This window comes from Phyllobates terribilis, unplaced genomic scaffold (assembly GCF_046119375.1).
Source record: "Phyllobates terribilis strain yellow unplaced genomic scaffold, ASM4611937v1 Scaffold_4__5_contigs__length_816908805, whole genome shotgun sequence".
Taxonomy (NCBI): domain Eukaryota; kingdom Metazoa; phylum Chordata; class Amphibia; order Anura; family Dendrobatidae; genus Phyllobates; species Phyllobates terribilis.
In genome coordinates this window covers 178,617,859-178,640,048 of record NW_027362764.1, presented here as the reverse complement: position 1 = coordinate 178,640,048, position 22,190 = coordinate 178,617,859, and the positions used below count along the sequence as shown (strand labels likewise).

At 44.7% G+C, this 22,190-nt stretch overlaps 1 protein-coding gene across 1 annotated transcript in view; it reads right to left on the bottom strand.

Annotated features, from left to right (window-relative positions):
* The window catches only part of KCNH8 (potassium voltage-gated channel subfamily H member 8), a 715,304-nt gene that overhangs the window by 285,126 nt on the left and 407,988 nt on the right, over positions 1 to 22,190 (bottom strand). Inside the window, exon 4 of the mRNA XM_073677958.1 lies at positions 1,329 to 1,456. Coding sequence (XP_073534059.1) covers positions 1,329 to 1,456 — 128 coding nt within the window. The remainder of the gene's footprint in view (positions 1 to 1,328; positions 1,457 to 22,190) is intronic.

Genomic DNA, 22,190 nt, shown 5'->3' with positions numbered 1-22,190 from the left:
ATATATATATATTCAGGGACATTTCTGCAAACTAGCACAAGACATTTAGAAAAAAAAACAGAAATTTAGAATCACTGCTCAGTTATGTGTCACCCAATAATGATCATCTTTTTTTCCCACACTGAAAGACACAAAGATGGTTATGACAGCCAAGTGCCATATTGCCCATATTTAGCCTATGGGTATTGTGTTTATGATTGTATGTGTGTTGGTAAGAAATTGTCAAATGGATTGTATTGCTCCTGCTAGAGCTGTTACTGTCAGCTCATTGTTATTTTCTTGTGTTTTCTACTTTCTTGTCGAAGCAAATGTCAACTCAATACATTATCTACATAGTCATACTTCTTCCCTTCATTAAGCCCAAAAACAATTTGTGTCTTAATTGACATTAGGCAGCAACATACTGAAAGAAATACTGACATCTAGAAAAACATTTTTGAAAGCTAGGAAAATAGTTGGCCCTTTAACATCCATCTTGTAATGTGCAACTCTTTCATTGTAAAAATAGTGTCAGTGAAACGGTAAAATATTTCACAATAATTTCATGTGACTGCCACATTATGCCCTAATAAATCACAAAGATAATACACTTATTAATAGGTATTTCATTATTATGCCAAAACTAATATAGTAATATACCCTAAATTAATATAAGGCCTGTGTCAGCTGGCAATACTTTTTAAATGTAACAGCCATTAACATTAATTACTGTTCAGTGAATTACCCGTCAAGAGTTAGAAGACAATATAGAGCAATACAGTATGGAATAAGGTTATTCAGTTTTGCACCACACAAAGCTATACTATACATGCATTACTGGCAGATTTCTTCTCTCAGGTTTCAGATATAGACTTTTGCACTGATTTGGGCCTTTGGAGTGGTGGGGCACAGTCCTGGTTGGTCCTATTCCATTTAGCATTTGGGTGTAAAAGCCCAAGCAGTACCAATCCCACTCCCCACTTAAACTTCAGTAAATGACCCAATGGGCATAAAACTCCATGAAAAGTATTTAGTGGGGAATATAGTGGGGAAAAGTATTTATAGGTCATAAAAAAACTAGCACCAAAATTGGGTGCCCAATAAAATCTTTGCTAAGGATCCCCTCTCCTCTCCTGGCACAGTGGTTGACTTGATAAAACTTTTGATGGTTTCATCAAGTTTTCATCAAACTTATATAATAACAGCAACATATCAACTGGAAATGAATTTTTAAGAAAATACCGTTTTAGAGAATTTTAAGAAATAATGTTTGTATTACAGATTATCCTCTTGGGTATTAATGTGTAGCACATAATGAGTCTACCATATTATAAATATTGAGTTCTTACTTTATTAAGCTTTAATTTGTTCTTTTCCCTCCTTTGTAGGTGACCCGAGATGTGATAAAGGACAGCCCGACTCCGTCTCCTTGCTGCCTCAAAATGTGACCCTGCTTTTCCTCTGCTTCTGTATTTTTCTGTAGAACAAAAGTAACAAGCAATTAAATATCACCACATGCAACTTTAACCTTTTGCTGCTGAATGTTTATGACTGTGTTTAACATGTAATAAAATATAATGACAGACTTCACAATTGTTCTTGCATGAAAACGAGATCCAGGAATTCTGGAAAAAAAATATTTAATTGGGTTTCTTAAGAATTCTGAAGAATAATATTCTCAGGTGGGGGGTTAAATTTAAGACCATTTTGGCAACCTTAATATTACATTAATAATATTTATATTTAAAGGGTCTGGAATAGCTGTGATTGAAACATTTATCATACCTTTTGGCTTTTGTGTGTCAGAAAAGAAACACAATTTATTTCTACATAATCCGGACCCTTGTTTATAGATGTAGGACAGAACATGTTTAAACTCATACGCTCAATTATATTTTTAAAGAAGATCTAGAGCATCTTTAGCAAGACATCTTTTTAAAGAGCACCTATCTCCTGCTGGTAAACTTTATAAACTAAAAAGATACCAAAATATAATAACTTTGTCATATATATACAGTGGCGAAAATAAGTATTTGGTACACTGACAATTTTGCAAGTTTTCCCACCTACAAAAAATGGAGAGGTCTATAATTTTTATCGTAGGTTTACTACAACTATGAGAGACAGAATCTAAAAAAAATCCTGAAAATCACTTTGTATGATTTTTAAATAAATAAATTGCATTTTATAGCATGAAATAAGTATTTGATCACTTACCAACCAGCAAAAATTCTGTCTCTCACACACCTGTTAGTTTTGAACCTTGAAATTTTTCCTGTTACCCTTCTGAAAATGCAAAATTTGGGGGTAAAAAAACATTTTTGTAGAAAAATGTGTATTTTTTTTATTTCCACGGCTCAACGTTATAAACTTCTGTGAAGCATCTGGGGGTTCAAGGTGCTCACCACACATCTAGAAAAATTCCCTGAGGGATCTAGTTTCCAAAATAGTGTCACTTGTGGGGGGTTTCCACTATTTAGGCATGTCAGGAGCTCTCCAAATGCGACATGGCATCCGTTAATTATTTCAGCAAATTTTGCTTTCAAAAAGTCAAATGGCACTCCTTCCTTTCCAAGCCTTGATGTGTTCCCCATCAGTAGTTGGTCCCCCCCTTCTGAGCCCCACTGTGCCTAAACCTCAGTGAGTGTCCACATATCTGCCATTTCTGTAGCTACGAGAGCCAGCCTAATTTACGGGTGCGTGCCTCCAGAAGCATGAGCTAGTCACTACTAGAAATGGTTCAGCTCAGATCAGTGGGCGGCATTGTGTCTCAGTGGTTAGCACAGTTGCCTTGCAGTGCTGGGGTCCTGGGTTCAAATCCCACAAAGGACAACATCTACAAGGAGTTTGTATGTTCTTCCCGTGTTTGCATGGGTTTCCTCCCACACTCCAAATACATACTGAAAAGGAATGTAGATTGTGAGCCCCAATGGGGACAGTGCCCATAATCTATGTAAATTGTCTGAATTGTAAATATGTTGGCACTATATAAATAAAAAGATTATTATTATTATCAGTGAACTTCCCGATGTTCGCTGAAAAGTTCGTCGAACATACAGTACAGACCAAAAGTTTGGACACACCTTCTCATTTAAAGATTTTTCTTTATTGTACATTCACACTGAAGGCATCAAAACTATGAATTAACACATGTGGAATTATATACTTAACAAAAATGTGTGAAACAACTTAAAATATGTCTTATATTCTAGGTTCTTCAAAGTCACCTTTTGCTTTGATGACTGCTTTGCACACTCTTCGCATTCTCTTGATGAGCTTCAAGTGGTGGTCACCGGAAATGGTCTTCCAACATTCTTGAAGGAGTTCCCAGAGATGCTTAGCACTTGTTGGCCCTTTTGCCTTCACTCTGCGGTCCAGCTCACCCCAAACCATCTCGATTGGGTTCAGGTCTGGTGACTGTGGAGGCCAGGTCATCTGGCGTAGCACCCCATCACTCTCCTTCTTGGTAAAATAGCCCTTACACAGCCTGGAGGTGTGTTTGGGGTCATTGTACTGTTGAAAAATAAATGATGGTCCAACTAAACTCCAACCGGATAGAATAGCATGCCACTGCAAGATGCTGTGGTAGCCATGCTGGTTCAGTATGCCTTCAATTTTGAATAAATCCCCAACAGTGTTACCAGCAAAGCACCTCCACACCATCACACCTCCTCCTCCATGCTTCACGGTGGGAGCCAGGCATGTAGAGTCCATCCGTTCACCTTTTCTGCGTCACACAAAGACACGATGGTTGGAACCAAAGATCTCAAATTTGGACTCATCAGACCAAAGCACAGATTTACACTGGTCTAATGTCCATTCCTTGTGTTCTTTAGCCCTAACAAGTCTCTTCTGATTGTTGCCTGTCCTTAGCAGTGGTTTCCTAGCAGCTATTTTACCATGAAGGCCTGCTGCACAAAGTCTCCTCTTAACAGTTGTTGAAGAGATGTGTCTGCTGCTAGAACTCTGTGTGGCATTGACCTGGTCTCTAATCTGAGTTGCTGTTAACCTGCGATTTCTGAAGCTGTTGACTCGGATAAACTTATCCTCAGAAGCAGAGGTGACTCTTGGTCTTCCTTTCCTGGGGCGGTCCTCATGTGAGCCAGTTTCTTTGTAGCGCTTGATGGTTTTTGCAACTGCACTTGGGGACACTTTCAAAGTTTTCCAAATTTTTCGCACTGACTGACCTTCATTCCTTAAAGTAATGATGGCCACTCATTTTTCTTTACTTAGAATTTGTATTATGGCAAGAAAAAAGCAGCTAACAGTCTATTCAGTAGGACTATCAGCTGTGTATCCACCAGACTTCTGCACAACACAACTGATGGTCCCAACCCCATTTATAAGGCAAGAAATCACACTTATTAAACCTGACAGGGCACACCTGTGAAGTGAAAACCATTTCCGGTGACTACCTCTTGAAGCTCATCAAGAGAATGCCAAGAGTGTGCAAAGCAGTCATCAAAGCAAAAGGTGGCTACTTTGAAGAACCTAGAATATAAGACATATTTTCAGTTGTTTCACACTTTTTTGTTAAGTATATAATTCCACATGTGTTAATTCATAGTTTTGATGCCTTCAGTGTGAATGTACAATTTTCATGGTCAAGAAAATAAAGAAAAATCTTTAAATAAGCTGGTGTATCCAAACTTTTGGTCTGTACTGTATCTGAACCCCATTGAATTCAATGAGAGGCAAAACCAAATGCATAGACAACACCTTCAGGGGGGGCCAAAAGCTGCCAAAACTGCTCGAATTAGGGGCAGACACCAGGAAAAGTGGCATCAATTGACCCAGACTACAAATAGTATAATTGTGTAGCATAGATGCATAGGACAGGGCCTGGGACAGGGCTTGGATCAGCATTTCTAGCTTAAACATTGATCAGTAAAAGGTGGATGACTGACAGGTGTAGGCCTGGTGCTCTGAGAGCCCTGCCAGATTCAGGCAACACACATGAAGGAGGCCAAACTTGGAGTCCAAACATTTCCAAAAATTAGGGGCAGACATCAGGAAAAGTGTCATCAATTGATCCACATTAGAAATGTTATAATGGCACAGCAGCAGTCAGGCATGAGCCATGAATGAGACACGGTCTGAGCCAGCATTTACAGCTTAGAATTTAAGCTCAGATTAAGAGGTGGGTGAGGGAGGGTGAGGGACTGGTGTAGGCCTGCTGTGCTGGGAGCCCTGATACCTCATGCAACAGCTCAAACTGCTTTTCTGCTCAGCTGTAGGGGGTTGGCGGGAGAAGAAGACACTGAGGCAAGAAGGGGTTGTTCAGTTATTTATGTATTCATGTTATTTATTTGATAAAACAAGTGTTGGCTGTGTATAATTCCTATGGCCATTGTTGTTTGCCGGTTCTCCTATAGGCTTTGCCTAAGGCTGTCCCTGGGATGCGGGAGATCTGCCCAGAGGGGGAACTATACAATAGATAGGGAATCAGTTACACTACACTGCCTAGACACTAAATAGTTAATTTTGGGGTTGCATCATTAATTGGGAGGGGTTTTAGAACTGTTTTATAGAAAAACATTTCTGGGTTGCAGACAGTTGTGAGGAGCAGTAGTCAGAGAGTGTCTTAGGCAGTGAGACTGCCCTTAAGGGAGGCCTGTGTCAGGCCACCCCAGTTCTGGGTTCACGACCTGAGTGAAAAGGACGGATGTAGGTTCTGTTCCTTAACAGAGAGAAAGACGGAGTGTGGAGGAAGACTGAGCAGACAGGAAAACAGAATCCAATAGCAGTTACAGCAGTGAAGAAAAGGTGTTTTAATGGTGCATGTTGTCAGAACAGAATGAGGGTACATTTGATACTGATTCTGAATATGGACGCGGGCACAGTCCTAGGCTGCCAGCCTGTTAGACGTGCTCAAGGCGAGGCCGCCATATCCCTAGAGGAGAAATTCTCAGCTGGGTCGCAGAAGAAGTGGATGATGTTGGGTCTCAGGAAAGGATGAGAACTAGTGTTGAGCGAGCATGCTTGACACTGCTCGGTACTCGCCTGAGCGTCTCACTACTCGGGACGTTTGGCGAGCACCGAGCATTTCCGGGTTACTCGGGCAGGAGCTTAGGTCTCCGCCTTGCATGTTTGGCGCTCTTTACAGAGCCAATGAACATGCAGGGATTGCCAGCCAGTCACTGTAATGCCGCAGCCATGTTGGTTGTGGGAATTACAGTGATTGGCTGGCCGCACAGCGTCACCTCGAGTATTTAAAACCGGGCGCCGCCATCTTGGACATAGTCGTTCTGGATCAGACGGTGTAGGGAGAGTTCTGCTGAGCTAGTGAGAGTTTTATACTGCGAAATAGGTAGCGTAGGGTCTCTAAAGCCTGCAAAATCAAACAAGCAGTCCTTCTCAGCACTAATATCCATCCCAGATATCAGGCAGGCAGGCAAGCTTTATAGGAGACGCAGTGGTTATACCAACAAACACTGCATTCCAGTCCTGTGTGCTGCTTTTCAGATTGCTAGACCTAGCCCCAGGTCTCAGGGGCCAGGAAAAATCCATTTTTTTTTCATCTAAGTCCTAAATAAAAATCCTAATAATTTTTTTTTTCCCTCAGTCAGATTGTACAAATACTCGTCTTATTAATCTTTTGGTTCCCCCCACCCCCAAAAAAAAAATTGAGTGTATCTGTGAGTGTTCTGACACAAATATATCTGCTTAAAAGAGTCTGGTGTAGGAAAATAACTAGAACTGTGGTTTTGCAGTTCCGCGGTTCAAATCTCTGTATTATCCACTTTTTTGCCTTTTTTCCATAAAAAAAAACATTTTGAGTGTCTCGCTGACTGTTCAGACACAAATATATCTGTTTAAAAGAGTCTGGTGTAGGCCAGATAAATAGAACTGTGGTTTTGCAGTTCCATGGTTCAATTCTCTGTATTATCCACTTTTTTGCCTTTTTTCTATAAAAAAAAACATTTTGAGTATCTCGCTGACTGTTCAGACACAAATATATCTGTTTAAAAGATTCTGGAGTAGGCCAGATAACTAGAACTGTGGTTTTGCAGTTCCATGGTTGAAATCTCTGTATTATGAACTTTTTTGCCTTTTTTCCATAAAAAAACACATTTTGAGTGTCTCGCTGACTGTTCAGGCACAAATATATCTGTTTAAAAGATTCTGGTGTAGGCCAGATAACTAGAACTCTGGTTTTGCAGTTCCACGGTTCAAATCTCTGTTTATCCACTTTTTTGCCTTTTTTCCATAAAAAAAAACATTTTGAGTTTCTCGCTGACTGTTCAGACACAAATATATCTGTTTAAAAGATTCTGGTGTAGGCCAGATAACTAGAACTGTGGTTTTCCTTTTCCACGGTTCAAATCTCCTTTTTATTATCCTTTTGCCATTGATAGTGCGAGTGTAAGCCATTTTACTTCATTTACAATGGGCAAGGCGCGTGGCAAGGGACATGGAACTGGACGGTTCTGGTGATGGTGCGTGCAGAGGACGGGGCCATGGCCAAGGTGAAAATGTGCCACAACCAACAGCCACATCTTCTTGCTCCCAGTTCTTGACCAAATTACTAGGGAAGCACACAACAGCACCACTATTGCGAACTGATCAGTGTGAACAGGTTATAAATTGGATAGCAGATAATGCTTCCACTCACCTGGGCACCACCACCTCTGGTCTGTCTTCCACACGGTCAAGTGTTAGTAGCGGTGAGTCTCGACTGCATACTCCTCCTCACCTTGATGCTCTTTCCTTCCACCATGCCGAGTGTCATCAGACAGCAACAGATCCCACAGTTGGACACTCTGAAGAGCTGTTCACTGGTCCATTTCCATATTTGTGCCCCTCGCCTGCTCCGCTTGAAGTGGTGGAAGAGTAGATCCCATGTAGCGATGCCCAAATATTTGAACAGCCACGGCCACAGGAAGTCAACGCTGGCAATTTGTCACAAGAGGTGGACGATGACGAGACACAATTGCCACGAAGTGAGGAGGAGGACCGTGGTGCGAAACTGAAAGAGGAGGAGGTGGTGGATGATCTAGTAACTGACCCAAATAGGCAGGAGGACATGCAGAGTGAGGCCAGCAGCACACAGGGGGAGGGAGGCAGAGTACCCCAACAGGCAGATAGAAGCAGTGTGGTGGCCGCAAACAGAAGGCGGGCAACCGTTCCCCGTAACACCAACATGAGAGACATTGACAGTACAACCTGTAGGTCTTCCAGAGTCTGGAATTTTTTTAAAGACTCTGCTCATAACCCCAAAAAGGCCATTTGTACCACCTGCCAGGCCAGCATCAGCAGAGGTGACAAAACTACCAGCCTGACCACCACCAGCATGATCAGGCACATGTCAGCAAAGCACCCGACTTTGTGGGGCGAACCCCAGGGTCCACGACCAGTGTCAGCGGGTGTCACCACTGCTTCTTCCGCTGTTGTGAGAGAACCCCCTGTTGTGCATGCAAGGTAATCCCCTGTCCATACTGCATGCAAAGATGCCCCCTCCTCTCAGTCTTCACTTGTTATGGCAGTTTCTCAAGAAACAGCATCAACGTCCACGTCCACGTCCCACCGCAGCATTCAATTGTCCATATCCCAGACCTTTGTATGAAAGCGCAAATTTGCAGCCAACGCCCCACAGACCACAGTCCTAAATTCGCACATTTCACGACTGCTTGCATTGGAAATGCTGCCTTTTAGGCTGGTGGAGACGGAATCCTTCCGCAACCTTATGGCGGTGGCAGTCCCTAGGTAGTCGGTCCCCAGCCGACACTATTTTGCCCGGTGTGCCATCCGTGCAATACACAAGCACGTGTCCCAAAACATCTGCCGTGCCCTCAACAACGCAGTTACTGGGAGATTCCACCTGACAACGGACATGTGGACAAGTGCTTGTGGCCAGGGACGGTACATCTCCCTGACTGCACACTGGGTAAACATAGTGGAAGCTGGGACCCAGTCAGACCTTGGGATGGAACACATCCTCCCCACACCGAGGATTGCAGGCCCTATGTCAGTCAGAGTTGCCCCCACAGTGTACAGCTCCTGCGCATCATCCTCCTCCTCCTCATGTTCAGCCTCCATCTCAGATATCACCACTAGTGTTGAGCCACCCCCGTAGTGTTCGAGTTCGGTTCGTCGAACACCCGTGTGTTCGCCGAACACCTTCGAACACCGTTAAAACCAATGGCAGGCAAACAAAAACACATAGAAACACATAGAAAACACCTTCAAAGGTGTCCAAAAGCTGACAAACTGCTCAGAAGACATAACTAACACATGGAAAACTGACAAGTACATATAGTCATGCGAAAATAAAAGAGGTGGAGGAGTAAAAGGAGGGGGAGACACAGATATAGGCATGTCATGCCCTTCTAAAATCCAAAAAGTGAGAAGCCGACACGGCCAGTCCGTTCCTGCCAGTGCCACCTCCGTGTCGCCGGGTTTGTGCCAGAGCCGCGGTGGACCCTGACGGCCAGCCCCCCTCTCCTAATACTGGTGCCTGTCCGCTGGTGGGTCGAGCCCCCCGCGGTGGGGGGGAGTAACATCTGCAGAAGAAAGACCATCTTCCAGCCAAACTAACATGTCGACTTCTTTTCGTGGACAATGTGATACGATCCCTTTGTTACGGACACGCCCATCGCTACAAATTCCAGATGAGGCACAAAAACAGCAGGTGCTTCAGCGGATATCAAGTGCTCCTTCAAGTGGGCTCTCCTCCACCTCAACTTCAACATCACAAATACTCCAGTCCTCAGAGGTGTCACCCCAATCGCACTTGCTTCCTCACAGCTCCCAAGTCTCCAGCTGCCCGTCTGAGTATGGGGTAACACAGATGGTTGAGTCTGCACAGCTGTTTACTCATACTATAGCCTGGGAAACGGAGGTCTGCTCCAGAGCTTCTGTTAATCCAGATGAGGAAATGATCTGCACTGATGCCCAGAATCTTTATAAGTCGGATCCAGGACCAGATGAAGAAGGTTCTGAGCATAATGTAGACCCTCGTTCCCAAACTGTAACTCCTGTTGGTGGAGACGATGATGAAGACAATGATGAGACTCAAATACCTGATTGGAGCGACAACTTGACTTTTCGGTCAGGGCAGGAAGAGGTTGGCTTTGAGGACGACGGGTGTGATAACACACAGGGTGATGATGACAAGGTTGGAGATCCCACTTACTGTCAACCCACAGTCAGCCAGTCGATGAGGTCACCCGGGCCTTTGGGATGTCGCGGTGGTCGGCTCCCTGGCCCGTACCCTGGGGTCACTCTTTAAAAGGGTGGATAATTGTTAATTTTATAAGAGTTTGTGACACCACCTGTGGTATCTGGTGAGAAGCACCAGCGCTGCAGCAGTCCACTGAGGCCCGTGATAAGGCAGCTCGATGGTATAGCTCCCCACAGGTGGAGCTAGGTCTCAGGGCAGCGTATGCAGGGGGAATGCAGGACAGGCGAGACCCAGCTGGGTCAGCGCAAGAACGGAAATGGACACGGTAGTCACTTCAGTACCTTTTACTGGAGGAAATTCAGGCACATCCTGGAGCACTGTAGGGTGAAGGGTGCATATCAGGATCCTCCCCAATGAGCGGGTGTAGGGCCTCCTGTTTCTTGCCTCTGCGCAGTAAGTTTCTGACCTGCCTGGAGCTAGGCCTAACTTTGTCTCTGTCCTGCGCTGGCTGACCTTGTGGTAGGGCCTTCTCTTGAATTTCACGCTCCCAGTATGTGGGGCCTAAGCATCTCCTGGCTCTGTTACATATCAGCACCTTAGCGATCCTGGGACTTGTAGTTCTCCAGGGATTCCGGTTATGCCTTACTGGGTCATAGAGATCCCGGTAAGCTCGGATCCGGTGTCCGGTAAATGCTTCGGGGTGAGCTGGTTAAGCTCCTCTGCCCCTTATGTACTAACTCGCCACTCGCCTTCGGCCTACTCGGGCCCTCAATAGGCTATACACACTAACGGCAGCTTGCCGCGCTTCACCGATCTTATGACGCCGGCACACATTAAGCTCTATCTGGGCTCCCTGAATCTAGCTAGCAGGAGCCTCGTGCTCCACTGCTGAACTATTAACTGAGTTCTCTAGACTAGACTGAGCTCCACTGCAGACTGACCTCTCTTAGGCTTCTCTACTGCAGGAACTCTTCAGAGGAACTGAACTGCCTAGCTCTACCTTCCCTATTTATATCCCTAACGGGCTCCCTCTGCTGGTCTGAGGTGGAAGGTGGAGATGTATGAATGTTTATGGGGGCCTCTTGTGGAGGATTCCATCAATACACTCTTCTAGGATCTGTGATACCAAGCGCAGCGGGGCGTCACAGATGCTATTGACGACGAGGTTAGGTTGCGCCTTCCTGGACAGAGACGGAGTACTGGAAGCACGTCAACAACTGCATCCTCAACCACAACTCCGCCTCTGACCACAAGTCGTAGTGGCTCTTCAGGTCGCATGGGCTCTAAGCCTTGCATAGCCTGGGCATTTATTCAGATCGATAAGGATGACCCAACTCGTGTTATCTGTAATATTTGTCACCAAAAGCTAAGTAGAAGCCAAAAAATCCATAGTTTGAGTACTTCATGCATGTACCGTCACATGGATATGAAGCATAAGTTGCAGTGGGAAGCTCACTGTGCTACAATGCGGCCTAGCAGGCTGGGCCAACCACCGTCTGCTCCATCTTGTGCATCCGCGGCCTCTTCATCCTCTGTGTCTGGGGGGACAGCAGTCACACATGTTTTTGGACGCAGACCTGCCACCTCTTTACCTGCAACAGCCAGTGTGATTGGCAGGTCGTCAGTTCATTGGGAAGTGGAAACACCTGCTGGTGTGGAGAGCTCTCTGACATCGAGAGCACCACCTTTGGATCAAGGCAACCTAACATGTCCGCCTGCATCTTCCTCACAGACCGGCAGTTTGCCAGGGACACCCTACTCAACCCCGTCAAAGCACAACAGCCAGCCCTCGGTCCCTCAGATGTGGACAAGTAAAAGACCATTTCCTCCTAGCCATGAGAAAGCTAAGAGGTTGAATTTCACCATCTGCAAGCTGTTGGCTACAGAAATGCTGCCTTTCCACCTGGAGGACACAGTGGATTTTTGAGACCTTATGTCCGTCGCAGTGCCCCAGTACCAGATGCACAGCCATACGCCTTCCTTACCTGAGGGTGAGATACCACACCTCTGGGTGAGATGCAGTAACTCTGTGGTGACTGCACCCTCAGGGGCGCCACACACCTTTCTGCACAGTTTTGAAATGGCGACGAAGATGTTTAGTGCTGACGACGATGCCATTATCAGCATAACTATTCCGGTGATTTACATGCTGGAGCACAAATTAAACAGAATTCAGAGTCAGGTGGTCGGACAAGAGGAGGTGGAGGAAGTAGAGGAGGAGTCGTATGTGGAAGGGATAACATCTCCAAGGTCCAGACGGTTGGCAGCACCAAGGAGGCAGGCATGGGAGGGTGGGGGAGAGGGATTAAACAGGGCGCATGGTAGCAGCCAAACTGTTGAGGAAGGTGCAGGAGCCGAGGAAGAAGTGGAGGATGAACTGGCGATGGGCATGGAAGACTCATCAGATGAGGGAGACCTTGATCCCATTTCTGTTGTGCGAGGTTGGGGGGAGAGGGCAGAGGAAAGAATCATGATTCTTACCTCGCTACCAACCCAACAAGGACTTGGTCCTCCTGGATGCGCAAGACACATGAGTGCCTTCTTGCTGCACTACCTGCAACATGACCCTCAGATTGCAGAATTCGAAGTAATCTCGACTACTGGGTTGCCACACTCTTAGATCCCCGGTACAAAAGTAAATTTGCCGAAATAATTCCTGCCATAAAAAGGGATTGACGCATGCAGGAGTATCTGCAGACGCTGTTGCAGAATCTTACATGTGCTTTTCCACAAAACACCAGTGGTGCACGAAGTGAATCTCACAGTTCTAACTTGCCAACCGCGGGACTGTCGAGTCTTCATCACTCAAACCGTAACAGTAACACAGTATCTGCTGGTAACAGCAATTTTGTGAAATCGTTTCACCACTTTTTTAGACCATCCTTTGCAAGGCCACAGGAGACAAGAAGTCTGACACATAGTCAACGCCTAGAGAGGATGGTGCAGGAGTATCTCCAAGTGAACATCGAAGCCATGACTGTGTCACTGGACCCTTGCTCATTTTGGTATTCCAATCTGGAAAAATGTCCAGAGCTCGCCACTCACGCCTTGGAGATCTTGTCATGCCCTGCAGCCAGTGTTCTCTCTGAACGTGTGTTCAGCGCTGCTGATGGTGTGCTGACAGATAAGCGCACGCGGCTGTCCACTGAGAATGTAGACAGACTCACGTTCATAAAGATAAACAAATCATGGATTCGCAAGGACTTTTCTAATCCTGTGTTATCCTTGGGAGGCTAAAAGCTTGAGGATTTGGTAATATCACCTCACCAACCGTTTTAAGCAACTGTGGGGCAATTGATGCCACTTAACCCTAGAACGCATGACCATAAAAATCTACACTTTCATATACCTGGGGCCTTTTAGGCCCGTGTGCAAATAACATTGAATAACTCAAACTCAAATGACAAACAACTATATACATGAAGAATACCTAGAGTTTCAAAATTCTAACTAAAGTAATCTTGCAGAAAATAGAAAACAATTAACAGGGCGGGACTGCGAGGCCCCAGGTATGCGTTCTAGGGTTAAGTGGTGTCTCTGCCACAATTTTGGGCAAAAATGGAAACTCTTTTTGGAGTCCCCTTGCTGTGTCTTACGTGACGTTGGCATCGTCAATTCCAGGTGGGTTGGGTCGCTCCCCCCCCCTTTTAACTGTAAGAAACTACATACACTATGGCTTGGGGTAACACAGATGATTGAGTCTGAAGAGCTGTTTACTCAGAGGTCTGCTCCAAATCTTCAGTGTCTGCTAGTCAGCGTAGAATTTTTAACTGAATCTAGCCTAGGCAATACTTTGGGCGTAGTAGCCCAGCTGCGAAGCAAGCTGCACCGCCTGTGTATCTAATAAGAATTTTTAAATGCATCTGGCCTAGGCAGACTGTGGGGACCCCCAACCAAACCCAGACGCTCAGCCCCCCTACCGCCCCCCTTTCCTTGACAATACAATAATGTAACTCTTACAACTGGATGGGTGAGGATCGGTCACAGCTTTATTAACTCTTTATACTCATTCCATTAGAAAGACATTTTATTTCTAAAATAATTCAGCTTGTTGCAGCATGCCCTGGGTCTCCACTCCGGCAACTTGGCCAACAAGTGTAACTCTCCAACATGTCCTTTCTATTTCCAGGCCACGGAGGATCCTGCGTACTCGTATGCAGGACTCTGACCCCCACCCATCACTCTTAACGCTTGTTCCACTCCGTCCTGGAGTCCTGACAGGAATATGTCCAGTCCAATATCCATTAAGTGAACACCGTCGGGCCGTATGAGGCCTGCTTTATCTCCTTCCAGTTGTCGGTGTCGTACCACTACACCGCCTCTGTCTCTTCTAAATTTTGCCATCCGAATATTTATTACCCGCCTTGTCCGTTCGATGGCCGTGATGTCTCGCGCACCTTGCCATACCGCTATCGGCACAATCTCTGACCATACTATAGCTAGTTTTGTGAAAAATTCTCTGAAGCGCTCAGTGTCTAGTTTCATTATTGCCATTAGTTATGCGCTCTTGTGATGACCTAGGTTGTTTCCCCCGGCCTGTATAACTAAGATGACCAGACATCTTGCCTCTCTCCCTACCTTGATTACCTCCATTAGTACCTGTGGCCATAGCAGGCCTCTAATACCACTCCAGTTGAAATATGTGTTATGAAACTCTAATTTCCTCCCGCTTGGGCGGACTTTCGCCCTTTAATCTGCCCAATATATATACGAGTGGCCTATCACCCACACTGTTGGCTTAGCGTCACCTGTAAAAGAAACAAACCACGTTAGGATAACAAGTCCGGTCTTATGTATCTTGCCAAACACGTGGATCACCATCTCTCTATCCTCTGAACTTCCGTTTCTGACAGTCCTGCTCTTGCTGCTTCTGTGGCCGCGCCTATGCGGAATGAGTGTGTCCCGTAATCTTTGGGGTGGTTCCCTGCCGATGTTATGCATTTATTAAATATAGCTTGGAACTGGTATCTTGATAATGGCGTCCCATCAATGTGTGATAGGAACAAATTACTTTGTGATCTGATGGTTAGATATGGTTTTACTATTGTTACCCGACTCAGTGTACCGTTTGTGGGTTGTAGAAGTATCCAAGTGCCCCTGCCCGCTGGAACCATTTTCGATTTGTGTATGCGTAGACGTATTGCATTATTGCCTATGACTACGTCCTGGTGTAATAAGCCTCCACTGGTGCTAATTTTGGATTGAGGGACTAATTCGCTTATGCATAGCGCCCCGAAGAAGGCGATCACAAATGCAGTAGACAGTAGTGTTGCTTCAAATTGTGAGTGTCATGTTAATGGTGTTAGGGATATGATGTGAGAAATCAGTTTTAGTGACACGGGACGGGACGTCTACACTCCTGACTTGGCTGACCCCTTTTCCACCCTTTTATGGATTGTCTGATGATGAATCTTTGTCACATCTCCCCAATTCAGTAGTTGGAAGTGAAATGCTACTCCGGTCAGACACCGCTGCGCTGACGCCCCTGATATGCCCCTCATCATTAGCTGGTGGAGAAATTCTATGGTGACTTGTGATCTGGCTTGTTCACATTGGTCAACCCGTCTGCCTGCTACTAGTCGTGTCCACTCTTCCCATGCCTTACCGTATGCTTGCCACGTCGACGGGGAAACTGACGCTCTGATTAATGGCATCAACTATTCGCCACTAGATCCCATAGGGAAGGTGGGCAACTGTTGTCCCGATGGGTGGGCGTTGTGGAAGAGCTCTGTGAAAATCTGCCAATTGAATTGTTATAAAGCGTTAGCAGCAGCTTTAGACCCCTCAGCATAGTGGCTAGCGCGGACCCATACATTGTGTTTTAGGCACAGGAATGCTAGCCTGGGTAGTAGGCCTAGCACTGGGAGAGACGATGATGCCATCTTATTAATGCAGTGCGCTAAGCTGGTGTTTTTTGTTATGAAGCGTATATTTTTGTAAGCCAGGAGCGCGCCCCATATTTCTATTGCTACCACTATTGGGAAGAAAAATTATTTTCAGGGCTAGATGCAGCGAAAAATTATTATTAATTGAAAAGCTGGTGGAGCTTGGTATGGATGGCCTAATACAATGAGACCCACACACTGCTAGAAGGCCAAATATTTTTTCAGAGTTAGATGCAGAAAAAAATTATATTCAGTTTGCAACCTGATGGAGGTCAGTATAGATGGACTAATAGAACAAGTCCCACACACTGCTAGAAGGCCAAATACTTTTTCAGAGGTAGATGCAGACAAAAAATTATTTTGAATTTGCAACCTGATGGAGGTCAGTATAGATGACTAATAGAACAAGTCCCACACACTGCTAGAAGGCCAAATATTTTTTCAGAGGTAGATGCAGAAAAAAATTATATTCAGTTTGCAACCTGATGGAGGTCTGTATAGATGGATTAATAGAACAAGTCCCACACACAGCTAGAAGCCCAATATTTTTTCAGAGGTAGATGCAGAAAAAAATATATTCAGTTTGCAACCTGATGGAGGTCTGTATAGATGGATTAATAGAACAAGTCCCACACACAGCTAGAAGCCCAATATTTTTTCAGAGGTAGATGCAGAAAAAAATATATTCAGTTTGCAACCTGATGGAGGTCTGTATAGATGGATTAATAGAACAAGTCACACACACAGCTAGAAGCCCAATATTTTTTCAGAGGTAGATGCAGAAAAAAATATATTCAGTTTGCAACCTGATGGAGGTCAGTATAGATGGACTAATAGAACAAGTCCCACACACTGCTAGAAGGCCAAACATTTTTTCAGAGCTAGATGCAGAAAAATATTATATTCAATTTGCAACCTGATGGAGGTCAGTATAGATGGACTAATAGAACAAGTCCCACACACAGCTAGAAGGCCAAATATTTTTTCAGAGGTAGATGCAGAAAAAAATTATATTCAGTTTGCAACCTTATGGAGGTCAGTATAGATGGACTAATAGAACAAGTCCCACACACTGCTAGAAGGCCAAATACTTTTTCAGAGGTAGATGCAGACAAAAAATTATTTTGAATTTGCAACCTGATGGAGGTCAGTATAGATGACTAATAGAACAAGTCCCACACACTGCTAGAAGGCCAAATATTTTTTCAGAGGTAGATGCAGAAAAAAATTATATTCAGTTTGCAACCTGATGGAGGTCTGTATAGATGGATTAATAGAACAAGTCCCACACACAGCTAGAAGCCCAATATTTTTTCAGAGGTAGATGCAGAAAAAAATATATTCAGTTTGCAACCTGATGGAGGTCTGTATAGATGGATTAATAGAACAAGTCCCACACACAGCTAGAAGCCCAATATTTTTTCAGAGGTAGATGCAGAAAAAAATATATTCAGTTTGCAACCTGATGGAGGTCTGTATAGATGGATTAATAGAACAAGTCACACACACAGCTAGAAGCCCAATATTTTTTCAGAGGTAGATGCAGAAAAAAATATATTCAGTTTGCAACCTGATGGAGGTCAGTATAGATGGACTAATAGAACAAGTCCCACACACTGCTAGAAGGCCAAACATTTTTTCAGAGCTAGATGCAGAAAAATATTATATTCAATTTGCAACCTGATGGAGGTCAGTATAGATGGACTAATAGAACAAGTCCCACACACAGCTAGAAGGCCAAATATTTTTTCAGAGGTAGATGCAGAAAAAAATTATATTCAGTTTGCAACCTTATGGAGGTCAGTATAGATGGACTAATAGAACAAGTCCCACACACTGCTAGAAGGCCAAATACTTTTTCAGAGGTAGATGCAGACAAAAAATTATTTTGAATTTGAAACCTGATGGAGGTCAGTATAGATGACTAATAGAACAAGTCCCACACACAGCTAGAAGGCCAAATATTTTTTCAGAGGTAGATGCAGAAAAAAATTATATTCAGTTTGCAACCTGATGGAGGTCTGTATAGATGGATTAATAGAACAAGTCCCACTCACAGCTAGAAGCCCAATATTTTTTCAGAGGTAGATGCAGAAAAAAATATATTCAGTTTGCAACCTGATGGAGGTCTGTATAGATGGATTAATAGAACAAGTCCCACACACAGCTAGAAGCCCAATATTTTTTCAGAGGTAGATGCAGAAAAAAATATATTCAGTTTGCAACCTGATGGAGGTCTGTATAGATGGATTAATAGAACAAGTCCCACACACAGCTAGAAGCCCAATATTTTTTCAGAGGTAGATGGAGAAAAAAATATATTCAGTTTGCAACCTGATGGAGGTCAGTATAGATGGACTAATAGAACAAGTCCCACACACTGCTAGAAGGCCAAACATTTTTTCAGAGCTAGATGCAGAAAAATATTATATTCAATTTGCAACCTGATGGAGGTCAGTATAGATGGACTAATAGAACAAGTCCCACACACAGCTAGAAGGCCAAATATTTTTTCAGAGGTAGATGCAGAAAAAAATTATATTCAGTTTGCAACCTTATGGAGGTCAGTATAGATGGACTAATAGAACAAGTCCCACACACAGCTAGAAGCCCAAATATTTTTTCAGAGGTAGATGCAGAAAAAAATTATATTCAGTTTTCAACCTTATGGAGGTCAGTATAGATGGACTAATAGAACAAGTTCCACACACAGCTAGAAGCCCAATATTTTTTCAGAGGTAGATGCAGAAAAAAATATATTCAGTTTGCAACCTGATGGAGGTCTGTATAGATGGATTAATAGAACAAGTCCCACACACAGCTAGAAGCCCAATATTTTTTCAGAGGTAGATGCAGAAAAAAATATATTCAGTTTGCAACCTGATGGAGGTCTGTATAGATGGATTAATAGAACAAGTCCCACACACAGCTAGAAGCCCAATATTTTTTCAGAGCTAGATGCAGAAAAAAATTATATTCAATTTGCAACCTGATGGAGGTCATTATAGATGGACTAATAGAATGATGCTATGCCCAAAAGATTTTACTTCACTAGGTGCAGTAAAAAAATTGGTATTCTATACACAGGTGGTATATCTTGCAACACAGATAGGCTACTCCACTGACTAACACACTCTGCAATAGGCCAAAAAGGATTAGCTTTGCTAGATTCAGCCAAATGCTGTGAAAAAAACTTGCACAGCACTGGCACAGACCTGCCTGGCAAAAACTGATAGGAACTGATGTAACCTAGTCCTGAAAAGGACTCCAATTACAATTAGTCTTTACTCCCACAATCTATCTGTTTAAGAGCACAGACCTGCCTGATAAAAGTCGTAGGAAATGCTGTAACCTAGTCCTTAAAAGGACTGCAATCACAACTATTCCCTACTCCCAAGCTATCTGTAGATTTGTGCGAAAATTGGCTTGAAATTAACAAGGTATAGCGCACACAGCAACAGCAGTGCCGTCTAACACGCAGCTGCAGCAGTGAGAAAATGGTGGCGACGGGGAAAATGGCTTGGTGTTATAGGGCAAGGACATGTGACATACACTGCCAATGACACATGCCCTTGCTTGTGTGAAAAAAAGCACTTCGCTCCGTGTGTGCGCTGCTGATAGGCTGACAGATTGCACCTCCCCACTGCAAATGCGAGAAAGAGAAAAAAAAATGGAGATCTTCATTGTTCCTGCAGAGATCCATCCCCTGCCCCTCCCCCCACCCCGCTGTACACTCAAACTGCGTATTAACATTAATTTTCATCATTACTGAGAAAAAATCCAGTTATGATTTTGGTGCACGAACAGTTATCGAACATAACCTCGAACAGCCGAATTTTTCTCAAATTGTTCGTGTTCGCCGAACGGCTCGAACACCGCCCAAAACAGATCGAATTTGAGATTGGCGAACAGTTCGAGTAGAACAACACTCATCTCTAATCACCACATCAGTTACAAGCTGGAAGCATTGCAGTAGTGCCTCAGCCAAGTGGCAACAGGTTGTGCTGAAACTCATAAGCTTAGGTGATAAACCTCACACTGCTTGTGAGTTGTGGACAGCTGTGAAAGAGAAGGCAGATCTGTGGCTGAGACTGCTGAACCTACAACCAGGCATGGTCGGGTGTGACAATGGCTGTAACCTGGTGGCAGCTCTGAGGCGAAGCGAGATCACACACGTACCATGCCTGGCTCATGTGCTTAACCTCGTGGTTCAGCGGTTTCTTTAATCGTACCCCGAGTTGCCAGATCTGCTCGTCAAAGGACGCCGCCTGTCAGCTCATTTTTGGAAGTCGGCTACAGCTTCCTCCGCCCTTGCTTTGTTGTAGCATCGTTTGCAGCTTCCGGCACACCGACAGGTGTGTGATGTCCCCACACGTTGCAACTCTACCCTCCACATGTTGAAAAGGATTTGTGAGCAGAAGAGAGCAGTTGTGGAGTACCAGCTGCAACAAGGCTGTCGATATTCAGGTCAGACTCCACACATAAGACCTCAGGAGTGGACCTAGATGTCTGACATATGTACCATCCTGACAAACTTTGAGGATGGTGAGTGGCGATGACATCATCATTAGCATCAGCATCCCACTTGTCTGTCTTTTGCAACGCTCTCTGCAGAGAATTAAAGAGGAGGCATTGCAGCCAGAGTATGATGAGATGGATCAAGAAGCCTTAAAGGGCGATTACACACAGCTTAGCCTCATCTCATCCCAACGTGCATTGGGGGACAATGAGAGAAAGGAGGAGGAAGAACAGGAGCTGGTATCATGCACTGTAGACAGTAGTACCTGTACAACTGTCATACAGTCGGTTCAGTGTGGGTGGCCTGAGGACAGGGGGGAGGAGGAGGAGGAGAGCATGGTCAGTCGTCATCTTGGTGAGGACACGGAAGTCTTGCCCGTTACCAGTCTGGCATGCATGGCTGACTTTATGTTACGCTGCCTTAACCATGACCCTCATGTTGTCAAAATGTTGGGTGACAGTCATTACTGGTTGGTGACACTTTTAGACCCCTGCTACAAGGAGAACTTTCACTCTCTTATTCCTGAGGTGGAGAGGTCTACAAAAATGGGGCAGTACCAGAAGGCCCTTGCTGCAGAACTGTTAAAAAAAATTCCCATCTGAACTTGCTAGCGGCAGAGATCACAGTTCGTTGCCCAACCAAGGCACCCAGGCAAGAGAGACACAACTCCAAACCAGCAGAGGCAGGGGAACACTGTCAACATTCTGGGACAGTTTTCTGAGACGCGCCCAGCTTACTGGCCCTGAGCCGTGGGGTACTCTCACAAGGAGTGGAAAGTTTCAAAAGATGATGAGGGAGTACCTTGCCGACCGTACCAGCGTCCTCTGTGATTCCTCTGTGCCTTTTAATTATTGGGTATCCAAACTGGACACTTGGAATGAACTCGCTCTGTACGCCTTGGAGGTCCTGGCCTGCACTGCCGCTAGCATGTTATCGGAGCGTGTTTTTAGTGCCGCTGAGGGAATTATAACTGATAAGCGCACTCGCCTGTCAACTGACAGTGTTGACAAGCTGACCCTTATCAAAATGAACAAGGGCTGGATCGGGCCACACTTCTCATCACCACCAAAAGACAGCAGAGTAACATAAAGTCAAATCCACTGTGTTATTTCGGGAGGTGTATTCCCATGCACCAGTTCACACCCACACATGGGTATACGCTTCCTCATTTCGGCTGTTTTTTGCTCTTCTCCTTATCCTCAGCATCCACCACCACTATACCACCAGGGTGACTGTGGTCTGTGTTGCCAGCATTGCAAGTTCCTCCGTCCTAATTTTTGGCAGCTTTTGCTTGGAAGGCATAGGCAAAGACTATGGGAGACCCACTTCCCAATAATGGGAATAATGTTTTTAATATGCTGTACTGCATGACTCTTGTAAGGGGCATTAAAACCGTCTTGTTAAGCTACTGTGACCTCCACATCTCTTCCTAGGGGCATTAAAACCGTCTTGTTAAACCACTCTGAACTCCACTTCTCTTCCAAGGGGCATTAAAACCATCTTGGTAAGCTACTGTGAACTCCACGTCTCTTCCAAGGGGCATTAAAACCATCTTGTTAAACCACTCTGACCTCCAGGTCTCTTCTAAGGGGCAATAAAACCGTCTTGTTAAGCTACTTTGACCTCCACGTCTCTTCCAAGCGGCATTAAAACCATCTTGTTAAACCACTCTGAACTCCATGTC